Source organism: Papaver somniferum, chromosome 10, assembly GCF_003573695.1.
Source record: "Papaver somniferum cultivar HN1 chromosome 10, ASM357369v1, whole genome shotgun sequence".
NCBI lineage: Eukaryota > Viridiplantae > Streptophyta > Magnoliopsida > Ranunculales > Papaveraceae > Papaver > Papaver somniferum.
Genome location: NC_039367.1, coordinates 163,312,088 through 163,334,626, shown reverse-complemented (window position 1 = coordinate 163,334,626; position 22,539 = coordinate 163,312,088). Strand labels below are relative to the sequence as shown.

The 22,539-nt window shown below is 36.8% G+C and overlaps 1 protein-coding gene across 1 annotated transcript; it reads left to right on the top strand.

Annotated features, from left to right (window-relative positions):
- The first annotated feature begins 2,145 nt into the window (after window positions 1-2,145).
- Window positions 2,146-3,315, top strand: LOC113316928 (B3 domain-containing transcription factor VRN1-like). Its single transcript, XM_026565089.1, has 2 exons — window positions 2,146-2,715; window positions 2,902-3,315. The coding sequence occupies exons 1-2, from the start codon at window positions 2,320-2,322 to the stop codon at window positions 3,166-3,168; spliced, it is 663 nt and encodes a 220-aa protein (XP_026420874.1). The 5' UTR covers window positions 2,146-2,319; the 3' UTR covers window positions 3,169-3,315.
- Window positions 3,316-22,539: the final 19,224 nt, after the last annotated feature.

Here is a 22,539-nt window from a genome sequence, read left to right as displayed (position 1 = left end):
TTTTGATTGAGTTTATTGGTAAAAAATTTATTTGTCAAATGAGGTAAAAAAGAAATAAATTTGCTTTAATATTCATTTATTAGATATTTTGTCAAATCGGATGATGTTGGAAACATAGAGCATGAAACCAATTAACATACATGCATATAGAGCCTCAACATGTACATGGTCATGATAATAACGCACCAACAGAAGTCCTCCTTGTGATATGTGTCTATTTATTTGATTCCCACTTTGGTTGGGATGACCTTCTCGTTAAGTTGCAACCATTAATATCTACCGATCTAAATTTCAATCTTGCTTCATAATGCCGTGAATACTAGAGAGGTCTTGAGATGTTGGCGAAAAATGAATAGATAGTAGCTTTTCTAAGACTCCATTCTCAGAATCCACTTATCCTTAAGATCAGAAAGAGATGCACACATGGTTTGCAACATCTTTTATTTTAGTATTTATAATTTATTTATTTTCCTCGGTGAAAATAATAATTTATTGAAAAAAGCTTACAGGAAGTCAGTAAAGAACAACGATCCCAAACAAAGAATAAGGCAAAGAGAAACTCAAGCAGAACTTTTCCAAAAAAAAGAGAAAAAACAACCCAAAAAAATTACAACCCATTAAATCTACAAAGAATTGAGACCAATTCGTTGTAACATTTTCTAGAGAGATCCTTTTAAGAGGTTCTGAATTTCTACACCAATTATAAGCTTGAATATTGACTTGATGAATCACTTGGTCTTCATCCGTTGTCGCATAGTTGAAGATAATATCATTTCTCCTGTTCCATATGGTCTAAGTGATCGTCCCGGGTAGAACTTGCCAAAGTACTTCACCAATTGGGAACAGATTCTTGATTCTCCGACTCTTAATTATAATATAATATCAATGCAATTCGGCATTACCCAATCAATCCTTGCAAAAGACATAAAGTGTTGTCATACTTTTGTTGAAAAAAGGTAGTGGAACAGTAAATGAGTAAATGATCCGCCATCTTTGCGACACAAATTACAACCATTGACCAGTAATTTTCCTCTTTTGTAAAGCATATTTTAGTCTTTATAGTTCGAATAAAAGGACAGGTTATTGAGATGTTTTTTAGCTAGGTACTGGTATATCAGATATATTCGAGGCACTCGTGTAACCAAGTGTCCTTTTAGGTTTTAATCAATGGGTTTGTAAATCTAACAACTTCGTTTCATGTATAGCGTGCACATCAACTCGGTCTATGTAACCAAGTGTCTTTTTTAAAACTTAAACTATAAGTCATATGTTTCATAGACCGAGTTTGTAAATCTAACAACTTCGTTTTATATATATATATATATATAGCGCGCACATCAACTTTGTCGATCCAAAACAAATTGATCAGAGGCCATCAATTGAAAATACTTCATGATCATTTGATTGATTATGAGAATTTTGAACATACTCGCACCAGTTGCAAATTAATAATTAAGTCAAGCCTGTTTACCACTATTGATTGAACCCCTTGGGAAAACATATATTAGATTCGGTAATTATTAGTTACAGTATAAGGTAAAATTTCCAAGCCGGTGATGTGGCCTTCTTTAGTGAGGTCGTCAGATTAGCTGGAATTAATGATAGGCATTGAATTCAACAAAAATGATATATATCCCCACTTTTTACTCCCATTCTTTCCCCTCGCCTATCGGCCTATGTATCATGCAGGCATCGGTTAAATCCAACAGTAATGGGACCTACTTTCAAGAAGGCCACATGACCGGCTTGGTCTTGGGGGGAATTAATGATATATATCAACCCCTTGCTCAATTTCAGACTTTCAGGCCCATCACTGTAATGTACAGAGTGAAAAAAGGGCCCCACTGCCTTCCCCACATATGTGTCTTTTAGGCATCGGCCAAAACCAATAATAATGGGAACCCCAGTTTTTCATTGAGATCAAAATTGATGAAATCAATGGCTTGGATAGCGCCACCTAATGGTGGAAAGGAGTGAGATAGTGAGCGGGTGAAGTGTTATAGGAATAAAGGACGTCGAGCTACTCAGTTTGCTTGTTGAGCACAGACTAATAATAAATTTTTACTGGTCGAAATTATTTAATGAAGTTATGGGGGTCTGACATAACTTGGGTTGGGTACCTAGTCATTGTACATTTATTGAAGGCAGTAGGTTCTAGCCGTTTCTTTATAACTCCTTAAGAAAACAAAATAAACCAGGAACCAGCATTGAGCAAACCCTTTCAATTTTCATTAGAATCAAAAACTTTCACAAAATTCTTCAACCTTCTTGTTTCGATCTTTCTTCATAAATTAGTTGCATATTCTCTCTTGAATAATTATGAATAGTGAATCTGTGGTTTTTATTTCTAGAATACCTAAGAAAGTGGTTTCAAGACGACCAAAACCACCCCTTAGGAGAAGCCCAAGAGTACTTGGAGATAAACCAAAAGCACAAGCACCCTCTGTAATCAACATAAGTAGTGAAGAAGAAGGAAAAGATGACGAAGAACATAAATCATGGTTGTGTTCGTCATCTGAGGAAGAAGAAGTCACAGATCTTAAGAAGAACGAGAAGAAATGTAAGAAGATTAATTATCCAAAGAAGACTAAAGATGAGGATATAGCAATGAGAAGGAGACGACAAAGAGCAGTTGAGATGGGTGATGAGTTCCAGTCAGAAAATCAATTTTTCGCAATTGTTTTGCAACCATCTTACATCACTCACAAATACTTGGTAAGTTGATCATCTTCTTTCAACATCTAGTATTGTTCAAGCATGTTGATTTTTTAAGCATCAATATGTTTTTTAAATTGAATAATCAATAAGTTAAGACTCTTATGATTTACTTGTAATTTTTTAAGCATCAATTTGTTGATTTTTTCGCAGTAATGTAGTGGTTTACTTGTGATTTGGTGGCAGCCAATACCAGCTTCCTTTGATCAGACTCACTTGTTTAGCTTTGGAAAGAAAATTAAAGCTCAAACTGAGGAAAAAGAAGGATATTGGCTACTGAGTTTCCCAAAGAATAACAAAGGAAGGTTAACTGTTGGAGTTGGACCATTTCTGAAAGATAATGATTTGGTAGTAGGAGATGTGATAATCATGGAGCTAATGGAGGAGATTGCATCCATATACCTTGATGCTAAAGTTCATATTTTTCGTCCTGCTAAATTACTATGCTATTAAGAATACTTAATCCAACTTAATTTCTATGAATTATTAAGTTGTTATAAGTATGCATTTCTCTAGGTATTTGTTGTTTTAGTTAATTTTGAGAATTAATGTAGTGATTAATATGTTTTAACAACAGGAAACTTGTTTACTAGAAGTATTATCTAGTATATGTTAATGTGCTGTTTAATATGTTTTAAGTTCATATTTCACTCAAGGATGACAAGTACAAATCGAAAATTAATTAGTGGACTATGACGTTTTATTCCCTTGTTTTAAGTCCAAAAGTTGGCTTTTATGTTTTAAGAGTTTGGTTGGAGAAATTTTTTGCATTGAGGAGACCTTTTAAACGCCCCGGCTACGGTCGGGCCACATCAATTTTATATGTGGCTCCTCTTCGTTTTCTAACACCTATTTAACAAAAAATTCTGTCCTTCCAAATCCTCTTAACTATTTCACTCTTTGAAAAAAGTAGGAAGTTATAGAAAGAAAAAAGAAAAATAGTTAGGTAATAAAACTGCACCGCCTTTTAAATAAACCGGGTTCATGCATTCAACACTAGGGAAGGAATAAGGATTTAGACTGACATATGAAACTTGCTTGAAGTTGGAAATATGGAGCATGAAAGAAACATGTATAGTTGCATATAGAGCTAGTCTGAGAGGCCATACCATGTGCGTGCCATTAATGAAACAACATTGTTTCCTGGTGGTTTGTGTCCATTGATATGGTTCATCTTTGGGATGACCTTCTTGTTGGTTGAGTTGCAGTTAACAACGACCAATCTTACTTTCAATGCTTCATGATACTGTGAATAAAAGATGGATTAAGATGCGTAAATTGAACAGATTATAGCTTTTCTACAAATGATATCTGAAAATCCACTTACAGTGGAGACTAGAAAGAGATCCAAGTGAATTCAGACTAGCAACATCAATTTTGGTTTGATGAGATACACTTATGCTAGAAGAAACTGTGATCTCATTCTCTTAATTTCGTCTTCAGAATTTGAAGGAAAAGACATTTGACACCAGGACTACTCAGGATTGGTGAACCCGCATTGGTGTAGGCTGGATTACAGATCTGGGACCAGGATTGTTACAGTGCTTCTGACGAGCACCTCACCCTGCATTCATTCTCGGTTGGACAACCATTATTTTTTCATTTTTTCTCATTGTGGATAACCAGGTCAAGGTGGTCACATAAGGAAGACTAACACAATTCAAACGATAGTCAAGACTGTCAAGTTGTTATCCATGTAGAATCATCGTTCACATTAACATTCTCAGATACTGCAAATGAGTCTGTCTTACGGTGCAAATTAGTATTCAAAGCACAGTGAAATTTAGACATCTACATTTTGAGAATTACGAAAAGAGTCTGTACTTTTCACGTAACGTCCAGCCCATAAAGCAGTTAACATCTATCAACTAAGTTCTAACAAGAAAATAAAAAGAGGGTCTACATTTCTCATAACAAGCCTAATAAAATAACGTGCTCTATTATCGCCTATCAGATAAACAAATAACTTCTAGAGCTATCTAGTAGGTATGTATGTTCTGATAAGACAGAGAGCTCTATACACTTCAAATTAGATAAGCCCCAACTTATCAATCAAGCATCAAGGAAGGAAGAAAATGCGACAAGAGAGATTGAGATGAATAATTCATTGGAACCAGATAGAGGACAACACCAGAAGAACATCAATAAATTTCCCTACAATATCATCTTACTTACTTACAAACACAGGTATAGGTGTCTATTACACTACAATCGTACAAACAACTATCCCAGCTACCTAATACCATCCAAACATACCCTACCAGAATATTACCAAAACGTTCACATGAAATTAATGCACCAACATTTTTTCGTTGTGATTTATGTCTATTTTATATGGTCTTACTTCTCGCTGAGCTGTAATATTAATATCGAAAGTTCTGCAATGCCTCGTGCATTCTGAATAACAGAGTTTTGAGATGTTGGTGAAAATTGAATGAACGGTAGTTCTTTTCCGAAAGAGTTTCAAAATTCCACATATGAATGAGATTAGTAAGACAACCGAGCTCAATAATTACCATGGAAACATATGGTTTTGCCCGAAATACGAAATTCTTATTTTCGTCTTAGTACTAGATGAGTTACAAGAAAACTTATAGTATGCCTTAAGAAGTCACCGGAGGTTGCAAGTTCTAAAGGTTAAAGCATATAATGAAAGAAGAGACAACCGCAAGAAATTAAGTCTCTTAACTGAGTGGCATATGTGGATCGACATTTTTAATTGACATATATCAAATATTGAGTTGTACGTGAATAATAACATTGCTGCACATTAACACAGACTCACTTAAGTCTCGAGCACATCTAAGATATCCCTCAACTTCAAAAGTGTGATTAATAGAGAAATTAAAGCATGCATACATTCTGTCCACCAAAACGCAAATATTTTTCGCATCCATTGTCAAACTACTCACAACTCACAAGAACATAGTCAGGTTGGAACGAGATTGAGATTCGCTTACTTTGACCCTTGTTTTGAATGCAGAGCCATATGATATATACGTGCTGGTATTTTTATCGAGGGTGCCTTCATGAGTTTGATCATATCATATCATCCATCAGATGATCTTCTTCAGTCGTAGTTTTATTTCAAGCAGTTAAGCACCAGTCATGAAGGAATCCACTTTGTATATAACATGAAGAAATAATGACGGGTCGGCCCTTATCTTTCGGGAATACTGGTGTTATAAAGTCACCCGATTGTCCATAGAAAGCCCAAAGTCCTAAAAAAAAAAATCTTCTCCCCTCCCTCTTGAAATCCCGACTCTCACTTAAACCCTAATTAATCCTGCTTTCTTAAACAACAAAATAGTTTTTGGTGGATAATTTCAACAAGCTCCCAGAAGAAATTATTTGGGATATTATCACCCGTCTACCAACTGAAACAATTCTAGATTGCAAGTTAGTATCCAAACATGGAGTAATCTAATTCAGCATCCATCGTTTTCTCGGATGCACTTAAATCGTTCAAATTACTACGGTGATTCTGATAAGTCAGGTTTTCTTGTCTTTGCTGCAGAAACGAAACAAATCTACTATTTTGAATATATTGAGAATCATGAGACACCCATTGATAAAATAACAAAATTCAATCCAGGACCTCTATTTAAGTGTAATACTTTTGTTGGTTCGGTTAGTGGTTTGATATGTCTTAAGGGTCGGAAAAACAGACTGACACTACAAAAAAGAAGGCTTTTAGGGACGGCCAGTTTTGAAAAAACCGTCCCTGAAAAAGGATATTTGGGACGGTGATGGCCTGACCGTCCCTAATAGTAATAAAATATTTAAATCAAGGCTAAAATATGTCCGTCCCAAAAAGAAAACATGGCCAAATAGTATTAGTGACGGTGGAACAGGGGACGGTAGATAAACCGTCCCTAATACCTATTGGGACGGTTTTTTGTCCTCTTGGGGCGTTTTTTGGCCGTCCCAAGAGGCCTTCTGTTTTGTAGTGTGAGTCTGAAAGAGAGATTCTGGTCGCTATCCATATAGGTGGACTGGATTTAGTTACCTTCCTTCCACCAACTATTACAAAGTTGTACTAGTGCGCGAGATACCTAAACAATTCAAATTTGTAGAGGTCATGGTGTACACTCTCGGAAGTGGGAATGGTTGGAGAAACATTGGAAATTTGGATCTAAAAGATTACTTTGTGTTTTACGAACATGCAATCTTTGCGAATGGAGCTCTTCATTGTAGGGACGTTATCCAAAACACAATTTTGGTCTTTGACTTAGCTGATGAAAAGTTTGGCGAAGACCTGCGACCGCCTCCGCCGCCAATAGCCAGTTTCCAAGAACTTGGAGTTCGAAGTGGGACTTTATGTTGTACCATGTATTTCAGTTCAGTCCCTAATCACTCACATTCTAATTTATGGCTATATAAAAAGAAGAATGATAATCTTGACATGAAAGAGCAGGGCGAACACCAATCATTTGGTTTGACTAAAGAGTTGACTCTCATAGGTAGCAACACACTGTTAGTTTTTAGAGCAAGTCTTATGGTGGAATCCAACCTATTCCAAGTGTGGAAAAATCATGGAATGTCAAGTCTAATGGTTTCCAAGTTGGGGTTTTCCACAAAAAATCCAACCAAGGTTCCACGGTTTCGTGGAATCCATCTGAACGCCAATAAGAATGGCGTTTCTTTTTTTATCTGTAGATTTAGGATGAGTTGTTGAAATCTAACGGCTGAGAAAAACGCTATTCTTAATAGCGTTTTTTTAGCGCTATTAAGAATAGCGTTTTTTAGTGCTATTAAGAATAGCGTTTTCACTATTCCACCACTACACTTGCACTTCCATCCGCGGTTCCAAATGCTGAGGTGGAGTGAAAGATGGAAGATGGAACTCTTCCACCATAAGACTTGCTCTTAGAAAGAGTAGCGGTGTCTTAAGTTACAGTCCTTGCTCTTTTGATATTTATGACCCAAAAGCGGTAACTGCGAAAAGGCTGTTGGATTTTAAGGAACCAGTTCGTGACATATTCTCTCACATGAACACGTTGGTTTCTTTGAAAGAACTAGGAGAAGAAAATGTAGTAATAGACTACACCCCTTAAACAATTTATATATCAAACTAAGAAAACATTATGAAGAACACCAAGAAATAGTTTTATTAAGTATATAAATCAATACAAAGATGATAGATAGAACCCTAATTTGGGAAACAAATAACTTTCTCTCTCCTACAGTTCTATCTCCACCCTCAAAAAGATCTCTCTCTACCACAAGGATTTTACATAGTGGAGGACAGCTAACAAAGCCCCTATTTTCGGATCTAGCATGCGACTTGTTCGCTCCTGTATATCGTGTCTTCTCGCACATACACTTGGACTTCGCACAACTCTCATACTTTACTCGTGACTTTGTGATGTCATTGACTCCGTCATTTAAGATATGTTACGTGCGAACTTCATTCCCTCCTTTGTAACTAAGTTGTCTCGCACGATTATTCACGTGTGCGGTATTTAACCCCTACATTTTGCCTCTTCTCTTATTGATCGTTATTTTGGAAAGAACGATGAGATAAACCCTTTCTTAACTACTTTCGCTCCTTTACATGATGATTTTCGCACCCCTTAACTGTCCATATTCTTTAATTGACAATATTCCGAGATCTCGGTCTCATTTACTCCACGTATTGCTTTCCTCGTCTTATTTTTGGACATGTTATGACTGATATATGTAACCGTCCCTTCACATCTTTTCACTCATTAATGCTTTTTAATAAAAGAGAATTTTCATCAGTGGGAACAAAATCCTTTATATATCCCCTTCTCACTTTCTTTCTCTCTTTTTTACTCTCTTTCTTCCTCATTCGACCTCTACAACTTTCTTTTCTCACTCCTTTTCCTCCATTTTGCTTCAACCTCCCATTTATTTCGCTTTTTTGATCGTCTTGGTCAACTTTGATATTTATAATCCCCTTCTGTTAGGGCAATCAATGGGGCATAAATCAGGGTGGAGAATGGTAGAATAATTCACCAGGTTACGGGTCGAACTCGGAGATAGGGATTACACACTATCCTCTCCTCCTTCGCCAGGACCTACTATGACGCTTAACCCTAAATTTTTCAAGCTTGATCAATGGAATGATCAGAAGATCATAATATCCGTAGGGCAGCTTCTTGCTGGCCTCCCTGTCCCTCTTGTGGATATGCGAATTCCTCTTTTCTACAAAATCTTATCGCATGAAAACTTTAGAGTGCGATTTTTCAGTTGAGTGGGGACGCTATAAGAATCATGGAAGAGTTCACACGTCGCGCGGTTGGATTAGAGTCCTTTTATCCTAAAGAATACAGGAATGCAGCGTCCGCTGATTTAGAAATTAATCCTGCTGATTATACTGTTGAAAGCTTCTTTGATAACTATGAAGTGAATATTATAAAGTCTGAGTCATCTTGCTGGGTTGTTCGCCTGAAGAGAAAAGATGGCCTCGCAGAGAACCAGAGGATTATGCGAGACGTTGATTTTAATGATAAGACCAATCGTACCGCACGAAACTCTAATGACAATCGCTGGGATGTTTATCCTGCGATTCTTAAAAGTCCATATATCACTGGTTATGGTGATAATAAATCAATAAATCCTCTTCCTGAGGGTTTTTCAGCTTGTTCTCCTTGGGAATTTAGTTGGATCGAGGAGGTCAAACTGGTACGTCATTCTGAATTTCGCTCCTTTATCAATTTTCTTTTCCTCATTTTCTTAGAAAATTTTATTTTCTTCTTCCCAGATTGCAAAACTAAAGAAGGACTACAAGGCCAAGAAGAAACCAAGCACTCTGAAAGCACTACATTCGATCACGGATGAAGTAAGAAATACCTTTATTCGCACTTGAACAATATTTTTGCCTATATTTCTTATATTTATCTGTGTGCGAAGGTGGACAGTGATGCGTGTCGTAACCACAACAAATTAATTAATATTTTTCCACCTAATTAACAAGTGATATAGTCACAAAAGGGGAAAAATTATTGGTTTAGATAAAAGCAAAAGAAAGTAAACAAAGCAATTAAAAGATAAAGGAAATCAATAAGAGAGACAAGACCAAGGAATCCTTCTTCGTTGCAAAACGATGATTCAAGTTATGTTTTTCATCCACATGTTATTAGTCACAGATTATCACCAACCGTAGGATAGCAGGTTCGCTTAGCTAACCCCAAAATCCCTTGTATCACTGAGTAACAGGTTCGCTTAGTTATCAGATTCTATTCAAAAGAACCACCTTGAGGTTCGTTTACAAGATGTAATTCCCCGAACGCATTAAGATTTATGAATTTAGGTTTAGTACTAGTAGTTAGACTCGGTTCGCTTGGTCCACTTTCTAGCGTTGTTTTCACACACAATTGCTCCACGGAATCCCTCCGCAAGGTCTCGTATTTTCTACTTGTGTAAAGTTTCGAGAACGATTACGTATTCCCTAACTTATACTAGATTTAGGTTGAGTTAACAAATCAATTCAGCGTGCACTCCAAATAATCTATCAAAAAACCATGAATGTATAAACATTCCAATTAGTAAAAACAAACGATAATCATGTGAAAAAATTCAAGGTAGATTTTAAAACAAAAACTCAAATCATGTCAAGAACTAGTAATTCATCCTCAATCAATAAGAAAATTAGCTACTCATGTTTTTGAAATTCACACAAATAATTAAAAGGATAATTTTGAAGTTCACACAAATAACTAAAACAAGAATTTTGAAAAGCAAGCAAAAACACAAGTGTTGTGTGTGTAAAAGGTGTGTAAAAGGTGCAGAAGTGTAGAAAAGTAGAGAACTTCTCTATTTATAGGCTTCAATTTCCTAGCAATCCTCTTAGGAATAGACTCATTTTCCCATGATAATTCCACATTCCAGATCCTTGTCTTTGTAAAATTCTTCCACCTTCTCCTTCCAAATTCAAGTCCAATTCCTTAAACCCATGAGTCTAGATGAGTCTAGAGAATTCTTCACAAATTTTTGTATTTTTGGTCGCCTGAAAAGTCTTATGGATCACCGGAATCCGTCCTGAAAAGTCGCCACCGGCTACCTGAGATGCTTCTCTGTTGACGGAATATTCTGTCACGATGCTGTTATAGTTAACTGTCAAAGTTACACTCTCTAACAGTCAAATGGTCAAAGAAGAGGGACATCAGTCAGCTTGAGTTAGCTTTCCAGTCAGCTTTACTGAGCTTACTGGATCTTACACAGCTGAGTCAAGGTGTTGGATCAGTTATCGAACTCAGCTGAATCGATTAACGCCGGGCAGAGTTCTGTTTGTTTTTCGACCGATTACAGGCCTGTTTCAGGCTTATTTATGCTTCATACCTGTTAAGAACCTAACATACATCTAACATTCACAACAAAATATCTTCTTTCCTGTATATCATAGCGGTTGAATAATGAGCTTCATTCCTCCTTCGATTCTCTTCTCTATTGAACTCAGATCAACCATCACCACCAGATTTGAATTCTTCATACACAAACCCTTCTTAGCAGCACCACCACATTCATCTTTCCTTCACCAGAACAATCAAACCCGTTTCTCTACCATCTTTATCACCCTGAGTTCATCTTCTAATTCTTCATCTATGATATATCGGCTTCTTCAACAGCAAACCCTTAATCATCCACCGAAACCCAATAACTCTACGCATCAGATCCCATCAGATCGAGCTTAATAATTTCACAGTACTCTTCCCTGAATCGAACAAAATCCTATCTGTTTTTATAAGACACAACCACCATCTTCACTTCTTCATAAACCCTCTTCGATCTCTCTTCTCAATTTCAGCCATCAATGGTGCAGTAGTTCACCTTTTCTTCTTTCACAATTCAGCTCTCGGACCAACAGCAGCAGCCGTTGTTTCTTTTGTTTCTCAATTTCAGGTGAGAAATGATTTGGGAATTATAGTTCTCGATTTAGGGCTTAGTTTACAAGGTAGGCAAGATATTCAAACCCATCGTAAGAACCACCCCACGGTTGCCCTGAGGCAAAAGTGTCCTGTCTTAATACTCCCTAGATCAGAGTTGCCCCTTAACCTCGGGTCTGCTCCAAACGTGCAATGACCTTTTCGCCATTTTTAACTCAATTTTGGATGATTTCTTCTTCTTTTCTTCGTATGACTCCAAAGTAGCTATAAAACTCAAAACACTCGTAAAATACATAATTCACACGAAAAGTAACAAAGAAAGCATAACCAATAGATATTAAATACAATGTATTCTACACCCTATCAAATTCCCCCACACTTAGACTTTGCTAGTCCTCGAGCAAATCATACTAAAAACTTACAACTTCAAAGCGTTCCAGTGTCCCAAGCATTCAAAGAGTTAAGAGGACATAGAGTTTATGCATTCTAGTAATAAGAAGATAGAAATACTAAAGAACATATTCTCATTCTTAAATGTTGGGTGAGAAATAACCACACCATAATGAGAGAACGCGTGTTTGAGAAGCGATCAATAAGCATTTCGTCTTGACTTCTGCCTCACCAGAAAGGATTTTATGATAATTGCACTCAAAAAGACAGCTTTTTTATGGGTCTCACATGTGTGTAGGTATGAATGAAGAGATAAATCCTGCAACACGTTGAATGGTGGGAATGACAACTTCCGAAATATTTTAAAAACCCACATCTTTTAATATTTTGAAAAACCATTTTTCTGACGATCTCTAAGAAACAAAATCAACCACTATTATCGAGGATGAGATTACTTACTCACCATCACATCCGGTTGCAATGATGATAATACCACTCTCACAGCATCCAATAGAAACGTCTTCCGCTTCTCGTCTTCATCTTCTTGGTCTTCGGCTTCGGCTTCAACTATTGATGATAAACACTCGAACTTCATAATTCCTTGACAATTTCTAACTCTTTCCTTAAAATCCTCGTCGCTTGAAACTTCCTTATAGATCTTCCTTCCCCACGGCTTATTAAATAAATAAAAACCAATAATAAAAATTTCTCTTATCATCATTTTTTTTTTCAATTTTTTTTTTCTTATTATCAATTTTTTTTTCAATTTGATGATAAGAGAAATAAAATACAAAACAAAGTGAAATAAAACAAACCATGGCCATGGAAAAGTACTTTACCGCTTGATTCTTCACAACTTGTATCGTCTCGAAATCATAAAACTTCAATAATTCTCACCTTTTTCTTTTCTTTGCTCTTGTAAATAAGTCTTTTACTTGGATATAAAATTCCGCTCCTTATATGTAAGTCTTCAACATGTATACAAACTGTGCTTGTTGTATGTTGCTTTACTTGAATTTGAAATTTGCTCTTTTTCTCGTTCCGTTGCTTGTAAACCTTGAACGTCTTCAACTTTCCTTGTAGATTTTTATGTTGCTCCTTGTTGATGATGATGGTGTTTCTACGGACCCGTTGTTATCGAGATAGAGAATGGTGCTAACTGCAAATCGAACTACAAGAAGGAGGTGTTCATCTATAGACGTCACCCTCATGATTGACAAAATTAGCACTCAAGAGATCAAAGAGTAGTGCTTCTATTGGTGGGAGGTTGGGTAGCTCACCATTCTACCCGGAATTGACGTACGGTGACACACACTCAAAACAAAGATTTTTAGTCAGCTACAAAGAATTTCTAGTAGGTGCCTCACATGATATAAATACGGGTAGTCTCCACTAATAATTGATCAGCAACTCTAATAATGCATTTCTCCCTGCTCCTCATTTGCATCACCGGCAGATTGAATCCATTATTTAACACTCTAACAAGCAAGAAATCCGAATGTAGTTCCCTAACACTTCCAAGTTCAGTAATGTCGGTCAGAATTCTCTATGTAAACATACCTAGAAGTATGCTAGTGACTCTAAAATCTCTACAAGTTGGAGGTTTTATGAAATACTTTTTTTTTTAATTTTTTTTTTATAAAATACATGCTTAACCACTCCCCCACACTTAAACCTTACATTGTCCTCAATGTAATTGAATCGTCCTAGTAAAGTCAAGGTGAGAAATTTTAACATGATATGGAACAAGAAAAATAAACAAACAAAAATAAAAAACAAAAGGATAAGAAATACAAAACCGATGGGTTGCCTCCCATTTAGCGCTTGTTTTAATGTCGACGGCCCGACTTAGCTCTTGCAAGATTCATTAGCCCGCATCAATCTCTTTAACGGGAAAACATGAATTCCCATCACTTGCGTATCTCATTGTCTCAAAGATACTGAAGTGGATGAGTGCACCGTCAAACTCCATAGTCAAGGTGCAATTTTGGGCATCAATCTTCGTTCCGGCGGTGCTTAAGAATGGTCTACCCAATAACAAAGGTGTAGACTTGGGAGAGTTCTCATCATTCATGTCTAAGACATAAAAATCGGCCGGGAATACAAGCTCATTAACCTGCACCAAAACATTCTCAACAATCCCTTTCGGGTAAACATTAGATCGGTTAGCAAGTTCAAGAACTACCCCGGTCTCCTTAAGAGGACCAAGATTCAAAGAATCATAAATCGAGGAAGGCATAACATTAAATGATGCTCCCAAATCTAGTAAAGCTCGAGTAAACCTTGTTTTACAAATTGTGCAAGGTATAGTGAAACTACCGGGGTCCTTTAATTTAGGCGGGAGTTTCTTGAGAATGAACGCTGAAGCATTCTCCCCAACACTCATGACTTCATTCCCTTTCAACCTTTTCTTCTTCACGCACAACTCCTTTAAGAACTTTGCATAGCGAGGAATTTGTAGAATAGCTTCAATGAGTGGATTATTGACTTGTACTTTCTTAAGGATGTTCCAAATATCCTTTTATTCCAACTCTTTCTTCGACTTAGCAAATCGTCTAGGAAAAGGGGGTGGAGTGGTGAAAGTAGGAACCGGTTCCTTGGAAGTTTCCTTTGGTGTGGTTTCCTCTTTGTCTTCGACTAACTCTTCATGCACCTCATCTTGTTTATTTGGTTGCTCCACTTGTTTCCCACTTCTTAAAGTAACCTCATTAACATTCTCTCTTGGGTTCATAAATGGTTGTGAAGGAAGCTTTGTGGATGCTTGAGATTTCAATAGGTGCACATCGGTTGCTAATTGTCCCATTTGAGTTTGTAAATCCTTGATGGCCGAATCGTTCTTTTGTCGATTTTGTTGAAACAATGACGTAATACCTTGCATCATGACATTAAGCTTATCATCTATCAAAGATCCTTGTTCCTTCACTTGAGGTTGAAAGCGTGGTTGTTGGAAACCACCTTGTTGCACATATGGATTAGGAGCCTCCGCTTGCTTGTTTGCATAACTAAAGTTAGGATGATCCTTCCAACCGGGATTGTAAGTATTGGAGTATGGATAGTACCTTAGCCTTTGGTTCGGATACAAAGCATTTACTTGTTCGGTCTCATCATCCGGAATAATTACCGCGGCCATTCGTTGCACTACCCTCTCTATATTGTTTAAACGTTGAGCGGATTGCGAAGAGTCCTCCATTTCACTAACCCTTCGGATATTGGAATCATGCCTTGTTTAAAATTGTTGTGCATTTGCAGCCATACTCTCAATCAAACTAGTTGCTTGGGAAAGCGTCTTCTCAGTAAGTGAACCACCGGCAGCTGCATCAATCAAGTTACGTTGATCTGGAAGTAATCCTTCATAAAAATATTGAATGATAAGTGTTGGTCATATGTTGTGGTGTGGACAGCTTGCTAACAACTTCTTGTACCGCTCCCAATACTCACGGAGTGATTCTCCTGAAATTTGTAAGACTCCACTAATCTCTTTACTAACCACATCCACCTTAGAAACTGTAAAATACTTCTCTAGGAATAGCTTTTTCATCTCGGTCCATGTTGTAATGCTCCCTAGGGGTAAATAATACAACCATTCTTCGGCTGAATCTTGTAAGGAGAACGGAAAGGCTTGTAACATAGACCTATCCCTATCTTCGATACCTTTCCTAAGACTTGTCATTTTGTGTTGAAATGATTGAAGATGACGATTTGGATCTTCACCGGGAAGCCCTTTGAAATTCGGTAAGTGGTGAATAAGACTCGACTTCATCTCCACTGGATCAGTTATTGTGATACTCCATGGTTGTGAATCCAAATTCAGTTATTACCACCTACCATTGTTGATGTAGAAGGCTCTTCTTGCAAGTTCCGAGCTTCTTGTAGTATTGTTCCCTTGCGAGTTGTAATCCCACAACGTTCCCACTGTTTAGGTGACAGAGATCAAGCACCTGAAAACAAGATTCTAAAAAACTACGTTAGACACGATAATAGAATCTAACAAAGCAAGAATAAAGCAAAAAGTAAAATAAGTACAACTAAAATCGTCCGCTGCTCCCCTGCAGCGGCGCCAAAATTTGATGCGTGTCGTAACCACAACAAATTAATTAATATTTTCCACCTAATTAACAAGTAATATAGTGTAGTCAAGTTCGTTCCCACGAGGAGCAAGAGATTTTTAGTTGTAAAATTGTCACAAAAGGGGGGAAATTATTGGTTTAGATAAAAGCAAAATAAAGTAAACAAAGCAATTAAAAGATAAAGGAAATCAATAAGAGAGACAAGACCAAGGAATCCTTCTTCGTTGCAAAATGATGATTCAAGTTATGTTTTTCATCCACATGTTATTAGTCACAGATTATCACCAACTGTAGGATAGAAGGTTCGCTTATCTAACCCCAAAATCCCTTGTATCATTGAGTAACAGGTCCGCTTAGTTATCAGATTCTATTCAAAAGAACCACCTTGAGGTTCGCTTACAAGATGTAATTCCCCGAACGCATTAAGATTTATGAATTTAGGTTTAGTACTAGTAGTTAGACTCGGTTCTCTTGGTCCACTTTCTAGCGTTGTTTTCACACACAATTGCTCCACGAAATCCCTCCACAAGGTCTCGTGTTTTCTACTTGTGTAAAGTGTCGAGAAAGATTACGTATTCCCTAACTTATACTAGATTTAGGTTGAGTTAACAAATCAATTCAGCATGCACTCCAAATAATCTATCAAACAACCATGAATGTATAAACATTCCAATTAATAAAAACAAACGATAATCATGTGAAAAACTTCAAGGTAGATTTTAAAACAAAAACTCAAATCATGTCAAGAATTAGGAATTCATCCTCAATCAATAATAAAATTAGCTACTCATGTTTTTGAAATTCACACAAATATTTAAAAGGAGAATTTTTAAGTTCACACAAATAACTAAAATAAGAATTTTGAAAAGCAAGCAAAAACACAAGTATTGTGTGTGTAAAATGTGTAGAAGTGTATAAAAGTAGAGAACTTCTCTATTTATAGGCTTAAATTTCCTAGCAATCCTCTTAGGAATAGACTCCTTTTCCCATGATAATTCCACATTCCAAATCCTTGTCTTTGTAAAATTCTTCCACCTTCTCCTTCCAAATTCAAGTCCAATTCCTCAAACCCATGAGTCTAGATGATTCTAGAGAATTCTTCACAAGTTTCTGTATTTTTGGTCGCCTGAAAAGTCCTCGGGATCACCGGAATCCGGCCTGAAAAGTCGTCACCGGCTACCTGAGATGCTTCTCTGTTGATGGAATATTTCGTCACGATGCTGTTATAGTTAACTTTCAAAGTTACAGTCTCTAACAGTCAAATGGTCAAAGAAGAGGGACATCAGTCAGCTTGAGTTAGCTTCTTAGTCAGCTTTACTGAGCTTACTGGATCTTACTCAGCTGAGTCAAGGTGTTGGATCAGTTATCGAACTCAGCTAAATCGATTAATGCCGGGCAGAGTTCTGTTTGTTTTTTGACCGATTCCAGGCCTGTTTCAGGCTTATTTCTGCTTCATACCTGTTAAGAACCTAACATACATCTAACATTCACAACACAATCTTTTCTTCCCAGTATATCATAGCGGTTGAATAATGATCTTCATACCTCCCTCGTTTCTCTTCTCTATTGAACTCAGATCAACCATCACCACCAGATTTGAATTCTTCATACACAAACCCTTCTTAGCAGTACCACCACATTCATCTTTCCTTCATCAAAATAATCAAACCCATTTCTCTACCATCTCTATCACCCTGAGTTCATCTTCTAATTCTTCATCTCTGAGATATCGGCTTCTTCAACAGCAAACCCTTAATCATCCATCGAAACCCAATAACTCTACGCATCAGATCCCATCAGATCGAGCTTAATAATTTCACAGTACTCTTCCCTGAATCGAACAAAATCCCATCTATTTTAATATGACACAACCACCATCTTCACTTCTTCATAAACCCTCTTAGATCTCTCTTCTCAATTTCATCCATCAATGGTGCAGTAGTTCACCTTTTCTTCTCTCACAATTTCAGCTCTCGGACCAACAGCAGCAGCCGCTGTTCTTTTGTTTCTCAATTTCAGGTGAGAAATGATTTGGGAATTGTAGTTCTCGATTTAGGGCTTAGTTTACAAGGTAGGGCAATATATTCAAACCCATCGTAAGAACCACCCCACGGTTGCCCTGAGCCAACAATGGCCTGTCTTAATACTCCCTAGATCAGAGTTTCCCTTTAACCTCGGGTCTGCTCCAAACTGCAATGACCTTTTCGCCATTTTTAACTCAATTTTGGATGATTTCTTCTTCTTTTCTTCGTATGACTTCAAATTAGCTATAAAACTCAAAACAATCGTAAAATACATAATTCACACCAAAAGTAACAAAGAAAGCATAACCAATAGGTATTAAATACGATGTATTCTACACCCTATCAGACGGGCAGGATTCTAATGACTCTGGTGATGAAGATTCTTCTGAGCACAAGGAGGAAATTGCTAATCGTGCAAAATCAAAAGGAAAGGTTGTTGCCTCTAAAACTTATTCGAAGAATGTTAGCAAGAAGAACAATCGCTCGAAGAAAAGAAAGATTTCTTCTACAACTTGTTCTCTTAATCCTTCCGTTCCACAACTTCATAGAGATGAGTTTCCATTCCCTGATGCATCTTCCTCAATTTCTCCAATGTCCCGGTTGTCTCTCATCTTTAAAGATTCCTTCACAGATGTTGGTGATGAGAATTTAATTCGCACATGCCAGATGATCTCAACCATATGCGATACTCCCACCTTGAGTGATGAGTCTCTGCGAGGATCTGCCTCAGCTATTTCTCCTGAATTCTTGTTTTCCATGGTTTCTATGGTATGTTGTATCCTTCTTCTTGTATTTTTGGGCGAGTTCTAAGTTAACAGTCCTCCTTCATATTTTGATTTAATTCTTTTGCTATCTCATCTTCATAGGCAGCGCAAACTTTTCATGTAGTCGCCTCTGACTCACAGAGGAAGATCCAATCTTAGGTTTTTTTTTTTTTTTCATTTGTTGTTTTTAAGTTTCTTTGGGTGTGTCTTTGTATTACAGGTTTGAAGTTGGATACTAAAGACTTGGAATCAAAGCTTAAAGCCAAAAGAGAAGGAAAAAGACAAAGCAAAAAAAGAAAGAGCGAAAGAAAAATTAAAAAAAAAAAGAGAGAGAATTTTTTTTTTTAGAGACCTTCCATTTTTTGTAATTTTTTTTTTATTATTTCTTTTCTTTTGCACTTTATTTGGACTTTGGACTTGGACATTTATTTTTTTTAAACCCTAAGGAAGGGTACATTAAATATAAAACTGTTTGCAGGGAAGGACGACGATTACAATATCTTCTCGGCCCCTCGGGTTCACACATGACATAGGAGTCGTGGCCCGAGTCGACTTCAGCGGTTCAACGCCCGTCTGGTAAGGGAGGTGAGCTTTCGAAACACCCGCGAATCCCCTGTCAGCGGGTTTATTGTATCCCTTAAGGTGAATATATGTTGAGGATTTGAATACTGTTGTTTTAATTTCCTAGTAAAGGGCAAGGCCTGGCCAAATTAAGATAAGGACTCGGATTTCATCACCATTTCCTTCTTGCCCGCCTTAGGAAAACGAAACCAAACGCGATCCTAAGCTTAAAATTTAGACTAGAACGAGACCTATAGGGTAACGAGCTTAATAGGAACGTCGTTCGAAAAATATTGGTTACTCTTTTGTGCATACTTTGAAGTTCATGATGGTTTCTGCGAGTTGATTGCGTGACTGTGCCGCCTTATAATACCGGTGAGACCTTGGGTATCAAAGCTCCTCGCAGCTTCCCTCGTCTCAATTCAACTTACTTAAACTCGGATTGATTCCAGAGAGGTTTGCTCAGATTGGAACGAATTCCTTTTCGAAAGATTATAAGCTGGTCTAGAAACAATCTAAGTGGATCCATCATGCTTGTTCTTTGCTAGATTTTATAGGTTTGATTTCGTCGAGTCAACATTGTTTGTGATTGTGTAGAACTCCCTTGCAATTAAGAATGTCGAACTGGTATGATAGAAGCCAATACAATGATTATCGACCTGAAATTTGAATATGGACATCATCCTTCTTATGACCATGTTGGGAAAAGTGGTTGGGAACACCATCCTTTGGAAGGATATGGGTCATACCCTGGTGATCCCAATTACTATCCACACATGCATCAGTCTTACGAGCAAGAAGATTATAGTACTAGTTCTTAGTCTCTAGAGGATACAATCAAACTATTGAAAAGTAGTCCTTTTTATGATCCCTATGTTCCTATTCCTCCTTTAGAAGAGTCCCTCAGGAAGTTAGCTGAGTCGACGCATAAGTTAGCTGAGATGAATAGTATAATTATAGACGAAAGAACTAAAATAATGAGTGAACCTTCTTTAGAAGACCACCTCAAGCGGATAGCTGAGATGAACGAAATAATTGCTCGAAATTACTTGAATTTCCAATATAGTGTATCCAGTAATACCCTTGAGAATGAAGATACTTATGTAGGAATAGTGATTAGGAAATGGATACTCCAATTGAGCTTTACAATGATAATATTATTTCTATTTCAAATCCAAATAATTTTAATAATTATTCACCTATTCAAAAGGACGAGGATTTGACTAGAGATACCCTCGTTTTAGACGATGTAGTATTTCCTGTTTACAAAGCCGATAATGATTTAGAGGAACGAGTTTATTCTGAGAATAATGTTTTAGAGTCTAGCGATTTAGAAACAATAGTCTTAGACGAAGAAGATGAACTCGTAGAGCTTTTAAATATGAGTGAGGATGCATCACCTGAGTATAACCTAACAGAAGGAATTGACCATTTTCAGGATCCCGATGATCTAGAAATTAGGGAAATTGTAGTTAGTCTACCTAGAGACACATAAAACTCTAAGTTTGGGGGTGATTATCATTCTCCCTGTGCTTTACCTTTAACTCTTAAAAAGTTCCCTCGTGTAGGGCTTGACATTTGTTCCTCAACCATCGTTCAAGATTATCTCCATACACGTTTTCCCGAACCTAATAATGTCCAGAAAGAAGTTCAGTCATTAGAAACCCATCCTCTGGTTGATGTGGTTTTCCCAGGCTATGATACCCTTATTGACTTTATTTTCCCACCAAATAGTTTTCTTCCAAATGTGGGAACGTTTATATTTCAAATGTGTCGAATATTTAGTTGTAAGACTAAACCTAAATGCTTTAGGAAGTTAGAATCAACACATTTTCTTAAGAATGACTACTACCCTCATTGTGGTCAATTTTGTAAGTCAAACTTGATTGACTTAGAGGATCCTCAATTATTTAGGTTATTATTATGTGCTTCTAAATTTTTATTTGAGTTTTTACAGACTCTAGGACGTAATATTTCGGATCTCACTTTTGAGGAGTTGCATCCTAAAGAAATATATTTAGACCCTTTTATAGAACCTGAACCTGAACCACAATTAGATGTAGTTGTCTTAATCAGGAAACTAGACAAGGGCATGCTAGTCTTGTTCATTTTCTTGGTTTACTGCAGTTTCCTTTAGTCATCTCTATTTGGTTTTGAAGACCCACAGTTATTCCGTCTACTGTTATACGGTTCGAGTTGACTAATCCTTTCCTAAGTCTGGCTGAAGACATTAAACTTAGCACTTCTTTGGAGGTAACCCATGCTCATGCAACATGGTAATATCTTTCCTTAACTCTTTTTCTTCAAGTGGTAACAGTTTCTCCTTGTTCATGCTTTTAATTTTATCTTTAGAACATCGAGGACAATGTTAGATTTAAGTTTGGGGGTGGGGATGAACTTTTTTGTTTCACTTTTGAAACTTCTAGCGTCACATGGTATCCGGTTAACTAAGTTTACATACTGTTTCTCACCGAAAAGATAGAAATTGGAATGCTAGGGATAACAACCTTTTGAGACATTAGAGAAAAAAACATTGAGATCCTTGAAATTCAGGAGAGAAGTTGTTCCTTTTAAAGGGTAACCATGATGGACCTAACCATACATGATGGAAAGGCAAGTAGGTCAGGAAATGCCAGAAAGACAAAGAAACCTCACAATGTAGTCTTAGTTACTGGATTGCGACTCTCTCTCAGTAGAAACTTATCATCATCAACAAGCGGAGCGACATCAAAATCTATGAAGAAAGTTGAAGACATTTTAGGTTTAGAAGCAACAATAGAAAAGAATAATTTAAAAATAAAAGTTGAAGTTATAAGAGCAAATGATATAAGTTGTTAGAATCCATGATACCAAGACATAACAAGTTGCGAAGATCCAAGTTTTGAAAGTCCTTCTCTCATGGCCATGTAAATTGTTGTCTTGTAATTTTTGTTTCCGAAAAAAAAAAGAATGAAGAAAAGAATGAAAAAAAAAACAAACAAACAAAACAAAACAAATAAAAAAAAATGAAACATGAAAAAAATCATCGTTACGTTTTGTTCAATAAGGCCAAAGGGAATTAGAAATTTATAAGTCAACCAAGAAATCGAAGAGAAGAGTTAATTGTCAAGGTTCTATGAGGTTCGATAGTTTATCATCAACAGTTGAAGACCGAAGAAGACGTTTG

Coding starts and splice junctions, on each gene's coding strand:
- LOC113316928 (XM_026565089.1), top strand. CDS start 2,320: ATGAATAGTGAATCTGTGGTTTTTATTTCTAGAATACCTAAGAAAGTG. Junction 2,716..2,901: donor ACATCACTCACAAATACTTG/GTAAGTTGATCA, acceptor ATTTGGTGGCAG/CCAATACCAGCTTCCTTTGA.